The sequence below is a fragment of the Phyllostomus discolor genome, chromosome 6 (genome assembly GCF_004126475.2).
Source record: "Phyllostomus discolor isolate MPI-MPIP mPhyDis1 chromosome 6, mPhyDis1.pri.v3, whole genome shotgun sequence".
Lineage (NCBI taxonomy): Eukaryota > Metazoa > Chordata > Mammalia > Chiroptera > Phyllostomidae > Phyllostomus > Phyllostomus discolor.
The window spans coordinates 157902374-157913558 of record NC_040908.2 but is presented as its reverse complement, the minus strand read 5'-3'; the positions used below and the strand labels follow the sequence as shown (position 1 = coordinate 157913558).

The 11185-nt window shown below is 35.9% G+C and overlaps 1 protein-coding gene across 1 annotated transcript; it reads right to left on the bottom strand.

The window, feature by feature from the left end:
- Positions 1 to 9434: 9434 nt before the first annotated feature.
- On the bottom strand, positions 9435 to 10504 carry LOC114500191 (olfactory receptor 5L1-like). The gene has a single exon (XM_028516806.2). It carries the CDS (start codon positions 10471 to 10473, stop codon positions 9538 to 9540), a length of 936 nt encoding a protein of 311 aa, XP_028372607.1. The 5' UTR covers positions 10474 to 10504; the 3' UTR covers positions 9435 to 9537.
- Positions 10505 to 11185: the final 681 nt, after the last annotated feature.

The window sequence follows — 11185 nt, the reverse complement described above, 5'->3', positions numbered from 1 at the left end:
TTAAGTTCTGGGAAATACATCCATTTTAATTTTTAAGTAACCAGAGCCCAGTTTTAGCTCACAAACCTGAGTGACAGACATTTCCTCCATGCGCTGAAGATGTTAAGATGAGTATGGTACAATGTTAGGGACTTAAACTGTAAGTTGAACCTTTGGGGAAAGGGTCCCTTAAGTTCCTAATTGTTGTTAATCTTCAAGTCTACAAAACCAAGTTAAAATTAAACCAATACTACATGTGGAGTAGGGCACATAATTAATCTCTGTGGAATAACATCAGGAATATTTCATTACCTTAATTGTGAAACAATTGTTGAGAGCAAACACGTCTTCAATATGGCATTATATCCTGGTGCCATGTATGGGGACCACAGATCATGCTGCCATAATAAAATAACATGAGTATTTCTTATTAATTCCCCTTTTGTTATAATATTACAAAATTCCCTAAATTCCAGCAAGTACAGTGATGAAAGCCACAACAGAATTCCTTCAAAAATTAGGAAGGAGATAAACTTACTGGTCAGAAAACTAATAATAGTTCACACTTCTCAGGCACTTGTTGTATGTTAGAACCTATTTTAAATAATATGCCATATTAACTAATTTAATCATTATAAAAACTAATGAAGAGAACAATCTTTTTTTCAAGGTCTGTCTTACAAAGGAGATGGTGGAGGCACACACTGAGTTTTAACTTGGATAAAGTCAAAATACATGACTGAAAAAGGCCCCAAACTGCTTTGTGCTTTTTCCCACACTTATGACTATATGAGGAAGAAAACAGACTCCCAGCCAGAGCTGAGGCTGCATTTTCCTCACCCATGCCCAATGCCAGGAGCCATCAAGTGGGGCACCCACAATGATCCATTCTGAGTGTGTTCTTCTTCCAACACTCTCATGTCCATGAAGGCCACAGTTTCTACTAATCCATGTGTATCTCTGAGTGTACACATTAACTTTACAAAGTCTATATGGTCAAAAATAATCTCCAATAAATCAATTTTTATCATTTAGATTACCATATACTAGACCCAAGATACCAGAAAAGTAAATGCAAGCTACAGGAACCTCCTCACAGGACCAATCTAGAATTACAACTAAATAATAGAGAAACCATCCAGAATAACCAACTGAACACTAGCAGGAGAAAAGACTTATAACCACAGACAGACAGAAGAAAGGAAGTCACCACAACATGACTGGTAGGGAGTGCAGAGAATACAAGAGGGCTGGCTGAGCTCCTATGGGTGGCAGCTGAAGTTCTGGAGCTATATTTCAGGAGTGGGCAGTTCTGCATGAGAAGTGGGGTGCCTCAACTTCAAGCTGGGCATCCCAGACTACAATACCAAAGTCAGGAAAGAAATATAGATAACATCCAGCTGTGAAAAGCAACAGGGTTTCCAACAGGTGAGACAGTTGGAGATACAGAAAGCCTCTTAAAGGGCCAATGCACAAAATTCCAGCCACATACTGTGGGCTGTGGCAGAGGAAGGGCACAGACATGTGAGGGAAGTAGAGGGATGGTGGCTCTGGGGAGAGAACTGAAAGAACAGCCTCCAGGGTCCCTGTGCTGAGTCATTCCCCATACTGTTGGTGCCATCTTTCTCAGGCAGAGCACTCCCCTCCAAATGACATCAGCCTGAAGGGAAGCAATAGTCCTGCCTGCAGAAATTACTCTGCCCCTGCTGTGGAGCTTAAGCCAGCCTTCTGAGTACAGCTTAAGGCTATATTAGTGATTAAGTTTGACAACTAAGGCAGATGTTTGGGAGCTCTGACACTTTAGCTAACCCTCCCAGGTTCTAGTGCTAGGACAAGCTGACCTTAGTACACAGCCTGGTTCTTACTGCACACAAACAGACTAAGCCAAGGGAGCCACATGCTATAGATCACTGACAGCTCCAAACAGGTTGCCCAGGCCCAGAAAAAAGAGACATCTGAGAATTTCTGCACAAATCTTTGCACATCAACCTAATACATAGAAACAAATACAAGGAATTAGCCAACACTGAAAGACAACGAAACAGGCCCCAAATGAAAGAACAAGAGAATTCTCTAGAAGAAGAAGTAGATGAAATGGAGGCAAGCAATTTATCAGATTGAGAATTTACAGTAGTGATTATAAGTTTACTCAACAGCATTCAAAGAGACATAAAACATTAAAAGAGGATCAATCAGATAAAAAAGAATGCACTATCTGAAATAAATAATACACTGGAAGAAATAAACAGCAGATTGGATAAAGCAGAGGACTGAATCAGTGATTCAGAACACAAGGTAGGAAAAAAACACCCAAGTAGAGCAGCAAAATAAAAAGGAATTTTTTTAAAAAATAAAGAGAAACCAACAAACTTTTTGGACAACATGAAGCACAACAACATCTGCATCATGGGACTAGCAAAAGGAAAGCCGAGCAAGCAAGGGATTGAGAAGCTATTTGAAGAAATAATAGCCAAAAACTTTCCTAATCTGGTGAAGGAAAAAGACACACAAGTCCAGGAAGTTCAGAGCCCCAAACACATTGGACACAAAGATGCTTACATCAAGACACATAATTAAAATGGCAAGGCTTAAAGACAAGAAGAGAATCTTAAAAGCCACAAGAGAAAAACAGGTAGTTACATAAAAAGGAGCTCCAACTAGATTATCATCCCATTTCTCAACAGAAACATTTCAAGCCAGAAGGGAGTGGTGTGAAATATTCAAGGTGATGAAAAGCAAGGATCTACAACCAAGGCTACTTTACCCAGAAAGGTTATCATTTAAAATCAAAGGAGCCTCCCACACAAGAAAAAGCTAAAGGAGTTTTTAACTCCAAACCAGTACTGCAACAAATGTCAAAAAGGCATACTTTAAGAAGTAGAAGAGGAAAAAGAGAAAGAAAGAAAAAAAAAAACACTGGAAAATAACCTAACAATAAAATGGCACTAAATATGTATCTATCAATAATCACATTATGCCCCACTGGTGTGGCTCAGTGGATTGAGTGCCAGCCTGACAACCAGAAGGTCACTGGCTCGATTCCAGGTCAAGGCATATGCCTAGGTTATAGGCCACATATCTGGGTTACAGGCCAGGTACTCACTAGGGAGCACAAGAAAGGCAACCACACATCGATGTTTCTCTCCCTCTCCTTCTCCCTCCCTGCCCCTCTGTCTAAAAATAAATAAATTAAATCTTTTAAAAAATCACCTTAAGTGTAAATAACTTAAAAGCTACAACCAAAAGACACAGGGTAACTAACTATATAAGAAATGAAAACTCATATATGTTGCCTGCAAGAGACCCAACTTAAATCAGAAGTTACACACAGACTAAAAGTCAAGGGTTGGAAAAAGATATTTCATACAAATGGAAAGGGAAAAAGAAGCTGGGTAGGAATACTATACCTGACAAACTATACTTTAAATCCAAGGCTATATAGTAAGAGACAAAGAAGGACACTACATAATGATAAAGGGAACGATCCAACAAGAGTATATAACCCTCATAAACACATACACACTCAACATAGGAGCAACTAAATATTTAAGGGAAATCTTGATGGACATAGAGTGAGAGAGAGACAGAAATACAGGCATAGTTGGGGATTTTAACACCCCATATACTTCAATGGATAGATCTTCCAGAAAGAAAAGCAATGGGGAGACAATGGCCTTAAGCTACACACTACATCAAATGAATTTAATTGATATCTTCAGAGCATTTCAACCTAAAGCAGCAGAATATACATACTTTTCTAGTGCCTGTGGACCATTTTCTAGGGTAGACCACAGGTTAGGACACAAAACAAGTCTCAATAAATCTAAGAAGATGCACATCATATCAAGCATCTTTTCTGACCACAATGCTAAATGATATGAAATTAGAAATCAATCACAAGAACAACACTGAAAAACATGAAAAGATATGAAAGCTAAATAATACGGCATTAAACAATGAATGAGTAAACAATGAGATCAAAGAAGAAATCAGAAGATACCTTGAAAGTAATGGAAATGAGAACAAACAATCCAAAATCTGTCCGACACAAGGAAAGCAACACTAAGAAGGAACTTCATAGCATTACAGGCCTATCTCAAAAAAAAAAAAAAAAAAAAAGAAAGAAAAAGAAAAAGATCAAATAAACAATCTCACTTTACACTTAAAGAACCTTGAAAAAGAACAACAAATAAAGCCTAAAGTTAGTAGAATGGAGGAAATAATAAAGATCACATCCAAAACAAATTAAATCATGTCTTTTAAAATGATACAAAATATCAATGAATCCAAAAGTTAGTTCTTTGAAAAAATAAATAAGATTCACACACCTTAACCGGATTCATCAAGAAAAAAAGAACAACCAAATAAATAAAATCAGAAATAAAAGAGGAGAAATAACAACTGACACCAAAGAAATACAAAGGACTGTAAGAAAATACTATGAACAATATCATTATATGCCAACAAACTGGACAACCTACACAAAATGGATGAATTTCTAGAAACATACAATCTTCCAAAACTTAAATCAGGAAGAGTCAGAGGATCTGAATAGATGGATTATGGATTTCACCTAGTGAAATTGAAGCAGTAAAAATAAATTAATTAATTTAAAAAACCACACCTCCGAACAAACAGAGACCTGGACCAGATAGCTTCGCAGGTGAAATTTACCAATTGTCCTGACAACTGACACTCTCCTTCTCAAACCATTTCCAAAAATTCAAAAGAGGGAAGGTTCCCAAGCTCATTTTTGATGCCAATATTATCCTAACTTTAAAACAAGAAAAAACACTACAAAGAAAGAAAATTATAGGCCAATATCATGGATGAACATTGATGCTAAAATCTTCAACAAAATATTATCAAATCAAACACAACAATGCATCAAAAAGATCATACATCATGATCAAGTGGGATTTGTTCTGGGAAGGCAAGGCTGGTGTGAAATTCACAAATCAATAAATGCAATCCATCACATAAAAAAATAAAGGATAAAGACCACATGATCATATCAATAGAGGCTGAAAAAGCATTTGATAAAATCCAGCACCTACTTATGATAAAGACTTGTAGCAAAGTGGGATTAGAGGGAACACACCTAAACATAGTATAGGCCATATATGACAAACTCACTATCAACATCACACTCAATGGGAAAATACCAGCTTTCCATTAAGATCAGGAACAAGACAGGGATGTCTGCTTTCACCCCTCTTTTTCAACATAGTACTGAAGGTCTTAGCCACAGCATCAGACAAGAAGAAATAAAAGCCATCCACATTGGAAAGGAAGAAGCAAAACTGTCTTATTTGCAGATGACATGATACTGTATATTGAGAACCCAAAAATTTCACCAAGAAACTACTAGAACTGATCAATGAATTCAGCAAGGTAGCAGTGCACAAAATTAATATTTGGAAGTCATGTGCACTTTATATGTCAATAAGAAACTAACAGAAAGGGAAATTAAGTCCATAGTAATCAAAACAGCATGGTACTAGCATAAAAGTAATCACATAGATCAATGAAACAGAATAGAGAGCCCAGGAATAAACCCACACATTTAGAGTCAATTAATATTTGACAGAGGAAGCAACCACATACAATGGACTACATATAATATATTCAATAAACGGTGTTGAGAAAATTGGACAGATACATGCACAAAAATGAAACTAGACTACCTTCTTACACTACACACAAGAATAAATCCAAAATGGATCAAAGATTTAAATGTTAGACTCAAGACCATATAAATCATACAAGAAAACACAGGCAGCAAAATCTACCTCCATAAAGAGAAACATGTGGCTCAAAATAGAAATAACTTAAATTCTGGTGTTTTGAAAGCTGTTGTTTCACAGTTGAGGCACCTTTAATTTGTTCTTTTTTAGTGAAATGTTTATGCAAATGTTTTGCCTGTTTGACTTCCTATGCTCTAGTTGTATGGGTTAAACCTTTAAATCAGATATATAACTTGTGCCTGTGTTCTTAAATTTTTCTTGATTTTCCATCTGGAGTTGTTTGTGTATGGTGTGAGGTATAGATTTCAGCCTATGTTGTTGCATACAAGCAGTCAATTACTCTTTTTTTTTTTAATTTTTATGGTTGTTCAAGTACAGTTGTCTCCATTTTTATGCCACCACAGCCCACCACCCCACCCATCCTCGTTTCCCACCCTCAAACCTACCCCCTTTGGCTTTATTCATGTGTCCTTTACACATGTTCATTGATGGCCCTTCCCCTGTTTTCCTCCATTATCCGTCTCCCCACTTCCCTCTTATTACTGTCAATTACTCTTCACCATTTATTGAAAGGATTGTCCTTTCTGAATGAGTAGTCTTGGTAGCTTTGTCAAAAATCAATCAACCATTAATCTGTTAATTTTTTAATTATCAGTGTTATTCATTGATATATGTGTCTGCCTTACACCAGGACAAACACCCTGTTTTATAATTTTGGTATTAACTACATTTCCACTTTTGTTAAATTTATCTCTAAGAATTTTTAGTGTTATTATAAATCATATTGGGTTCTTAATTTCACATTAAGGTATTATTATGCTACTATATGAAAATAAAATTGTTTCTCTGTTTTGATTTTGTATCTTTGACTATGATGAACTCAATTATTATTTCTAGCGGTTTGTGTGTGTGTGTGTGTGTGTGTGTGTGTGTGTAGAGATTAGGATTTTCTACTTAAAATATTATGTAGTCTGAATAAAATTAGATTTACTAAAAATGCAGATGACTGACTGACTTATTAATTTATTTATCTATCTATCTATCATCTATAATCAGTACTGAGAGTGGACATCTTGCATTGTTTTGTAATTTGGAGAAAGATACTCATTTTGTAATCATTAAGTGTGATGCCAGGAGCAGGTTTGGTAGGTGGAAGTCATTTTCTCTTTTTCCCTTTGTTGGAAATTTTTATCTTGAATGGGATTTGGATTGTGTCAGATACCTTTTCTGTATGTACTAAGGTAGCCATTTATTTTTTATGTTCTATTCCATATGAGATGTGTTACATTGTATGTGGTATGTTACGTAAACTGCTTTCCATCTGTTAAACTCTCCTTGCTTTCCTGGGACAGATCTTGATTATGGTTTATCATCCTTTATGTACTATTGGATTTATTCTGCTAATATTTTGCTGAAAATTTTTATCTACAACTGTGAGGGATTTTAGGTTGTGTTGTCTTTCCTTCTATTTCTTTAATGGGGCAATTTATTCTTTTTTAAAAAGATTATTCATTAATTTTTAGAGAGAGGGAAAGAGAGGGAGAAAGAGAGGGAGAGAAACATCAATGTGCGGTTGCAACTCACATGGCCCACACTGGGGACCTGACCTGCAACCCAGGCATGTGCCCTGACTGGGAATCGAACCCGTGACCCTTTGGTTCACAGCCCGCACTCAATCCACTGAGCTACATCAGCCAGGGCCTATTTCTTTATTGAATTTGGCATCAGGGTATCACTTGCTAAATAAAATGAGGTGGAAAGTGATCTCTTCCTTTATTTTTGATAAGAGTTCACCAACAATTTGTGTAATTTCTTATATAGATGTTTAGTGAAAATAACCAGTGAAGCCATCTGTGTCTGGATATTGATAGAGGGGAAAATATTTTAGTTACAAACCCAGTTTATTTCCTTGTTATATGTTTATTCAGATATTCTATTTCTTCTATTTCCAGTTTTGGGTAATTTTAGCTATTTAGGAATTTGTTCTCATCATTTAAGTTGACTAATTTCTTGGCATAAGTTGTTTATAGTATTTATGACAGTCATTTTAATTTTGAAAGGTCAACCTCCCTCCAGATTATGTTCTTTTATATCTTGTCTCATTTTCTCATTCTGATTCTAGATAAATTTTTGTCCATTTTATTGATCTTTTCAAATTAAAAAGTCATTGATTTCCTATATTGTTTTTATCTTTGTATTATTGAGTTATACTTTAGTCTGTATTATATCCTTCCTTTCATTTGTTTTTGTTTGTTTGCTTGTTTTAGTTTATTTTTGTTCCTAGTCTCTAAATATGGAATCTAAGCTTCTATTTTGAGGTATTTATTTCCTTTTAAAGTTCTAAATATCCCTCTTTTTAAATGTTATAGATTGTATTTTCATTTCCATTTAATTCAAAATATTCTATAATTTCTCTTGTGTTTCTCAAAAAAAAATTGTATCCTTAACTGGGGATATGTTTCATTATTATTAGTTTTTACAGAAAAAGAAAGGTAGAGAAAGAGAGAAAAACAATGATGTGAGAGAGAATCATCAATCAGTTGCCCCCCACACATGCCCCTAATGGGGATCAAACATAGAATCTGGGTAAGTGTCCTGACCGTGGATCAAACCCACAAACATTTGGTGTATGAGATGATGTTCCAACCAACTGAGCCACCCAGCAAAGGCATCTTGTACTCTTTTTTGACCTTCAGACTCTAAAGAAGTGTGTGTTTTTTTTTTAATTTTGAAGTTCTGTCTATATTCTAGATACAAATCCCTTACCAGAAATGTGCTTACCTTTTTCCATTTAGCTTCATTGTTCTAAAGTAGACAGTTTTAAATCTACTCCCACCAAACTAAACAAACACACAGGGGATGTTTGATAATGCATAAAGATTTTTCATGATCACAACAAGATAGTGCTGGGGCATCTAGTATGTAGAGGAGCTTTATTGAATGAACAAACTTAATGTAGAAATTGACATTAACACAATGAAAACACAAATAAATTATGAATGGTACATATAAATCAGAGCTGAATAAAGAAGTATGGTTCAGACATATAGAGGAAGGATGAAAAAAGCTCATTTCATCAAGATCAAAAACACAACAAAGAACATAAACAGAGGATAGAAGTCCACCTATAAAGCACAGCAAGCATTTGACCCACAAGTTGTAAAATAAGCATGATGGTAAGAAAATATAAAATGATAAAAAAGGTCAAAGTTGGAAAAGTTGACAGTGATAACAATGGTTATTAAATGTAGCTACATATTTAATATAACATATATATATATAAAACATGTTATATATTAGATATTAGTCTCCAGAGTTCTAAAAACATTAGACACTGCAATGACAGCAACAAAAACATAATTAAGGAAGCAAGAAATGAACAACAGACTATATACACATATGAGCACCTCATTCTGTATATGAATTGGCAAAGGTGTGTTCTTTGTTGTAAAATAATAAGAATTTGATTTTGAAATAAACCACAGTTTCCATAATAAATAAGGAAATATGATTCTCAAGGTTATTAACCTTATGAATGTTTTAAATGAAGTTAATGTATGTCTTAGCCATCCATTTCCAAGGCCCATTTAAAACATTTGAGATTCAATAAAAGCAAAGATAGGTTGTGAATTTTGAAATATGTTCAACCTTACCCTGTTCAATTCTGAGACACAAAGAAAACTGAATCTAAAGGAATCACTGATACACACCTACACTCTGTCTGTACTCTCCACACCTACACATCAACCCACCATTCAGCCTTCTACCAGCCTCCACTATGGAACCCCATGTCTTGCCAAGAAAATACTCTCTAGGAAAACATTTTGGAGCACACCACTCTTCTGAGAGCTTCTTTCACATCTTTGTTCCTTAGACTGTAGATCAGGGGGTTCAGCATGGGAATCACTACAGTGTAGAACACTGCAGCCACCTTGTCAGTATCTGCACTGTTGCCAGCACTGGGCTGGCAATAAGTGAAAAGGATTGTCCCATGGAAGACAACAATGGCTGTGAGGTGGGAGGCACAGGTGGAAAAGGCTTTGCGCCTTCCCTCTGCAGAGCGCATCCTCAGGATGGTGATGAGAATAAACAAGTAGGAGGTGAGGATGATCACAATGGTGATGATCTCATTGAAAGAGGCCACAATGTACACCAACAGTTCATTCACAGTGACATCAGAGCAAGCAAGCGATAAGAGAGGGGGCAGATCACAAAAGAAGTGGTTAATCACATTTGATCTGTAGGATGGGATCTCAAGAGCTAAACACAAGTGGATCAGTGAACACACAGTTCCACAGAGGTAGCAGCTAGAAACCAGCACCATTCGGAGTTTCTGGGACATGGTGACCAAGTACAACAGTGGGTTACAGATGGCCACAAAGCGGTCATAGGCCATCACGGCCAGCAGGTACACTTCAGTTACCACACACACGCAAAACAAATAGAATTGCACAGCACATCCCAGGAAGGAGATGGCTTTGTCTTTGTTTAAGATATTAGCTAGCATCTTTGGCACAATGATCGTGGAGTAACAGAAATCCACCAAGGACAGGTGGCTGAGGAAAAAGTACATGGGAGTGTGAAGTCGAGGGCTGACCTGAATCAGTACAATCATGCCCAGGTTGCCCAAAACAGTGACTCCATAGATCAGAAGGAACACCAAGAAAATAAAGTCCCTCAGCTCAGGGGCATCTGATAACCCGAGGAGAATGAACTCCGTCACAGCAGTGCAGTTCTCTTCCCCCATTTCCACCAGGTTGGGGAACCAAATAGTAAGTTTTGTGTTTCTTCTAGAAAGAGAAAAAGAAGACAAAATCAACAGGAAAATAATATCAAAAGTATATAATGATGCCTATCAAGCAGGGTATCAGATATGATACAGATCAATTGCAATATAATTTAAAATATTGTATCAGTGGGTCTCACTGATCAAAATTGACTTAAATATCACCAGAAATGTTAAAGAATTCCAACCTTTATCTATCACAATAGGTTGTTTGATACATTTAAGTTTAGTGGTTTGATTGGTTCCAAAACAGATTCAATGATAATCCTCAAAGATACTAACTCCTGTTCCCTATAAAAAAATGTAAATTCTAGTCCACTAAGGGAACACCTCCTGTGGCTCTATAGAATATAAACTTATTTTTAGTTGAGTCTAGCAGGAACATAAATTGGAAACAGAATTTTTTCTGTTTCAAATTCTTTACAACTTCCCTTTTGAGATGACAAATTTTTTAGATTTGTGGCTTATGAAAACCCTTTAAATTGGGAATTTTTAAAAGGAAAATTAATACATACCTGTAAGGTGAATTTTCATATCAAAAGAACAAACCGCTTTAATAAGTTATAATATTGACCTATACTACTAAGTTCTTTGGAAGACGGAACTTTTCTATAAATTTTTCTGGAAGGTAATTAGATCACATATATTTGAAGACTTCACCCTGACAACAACA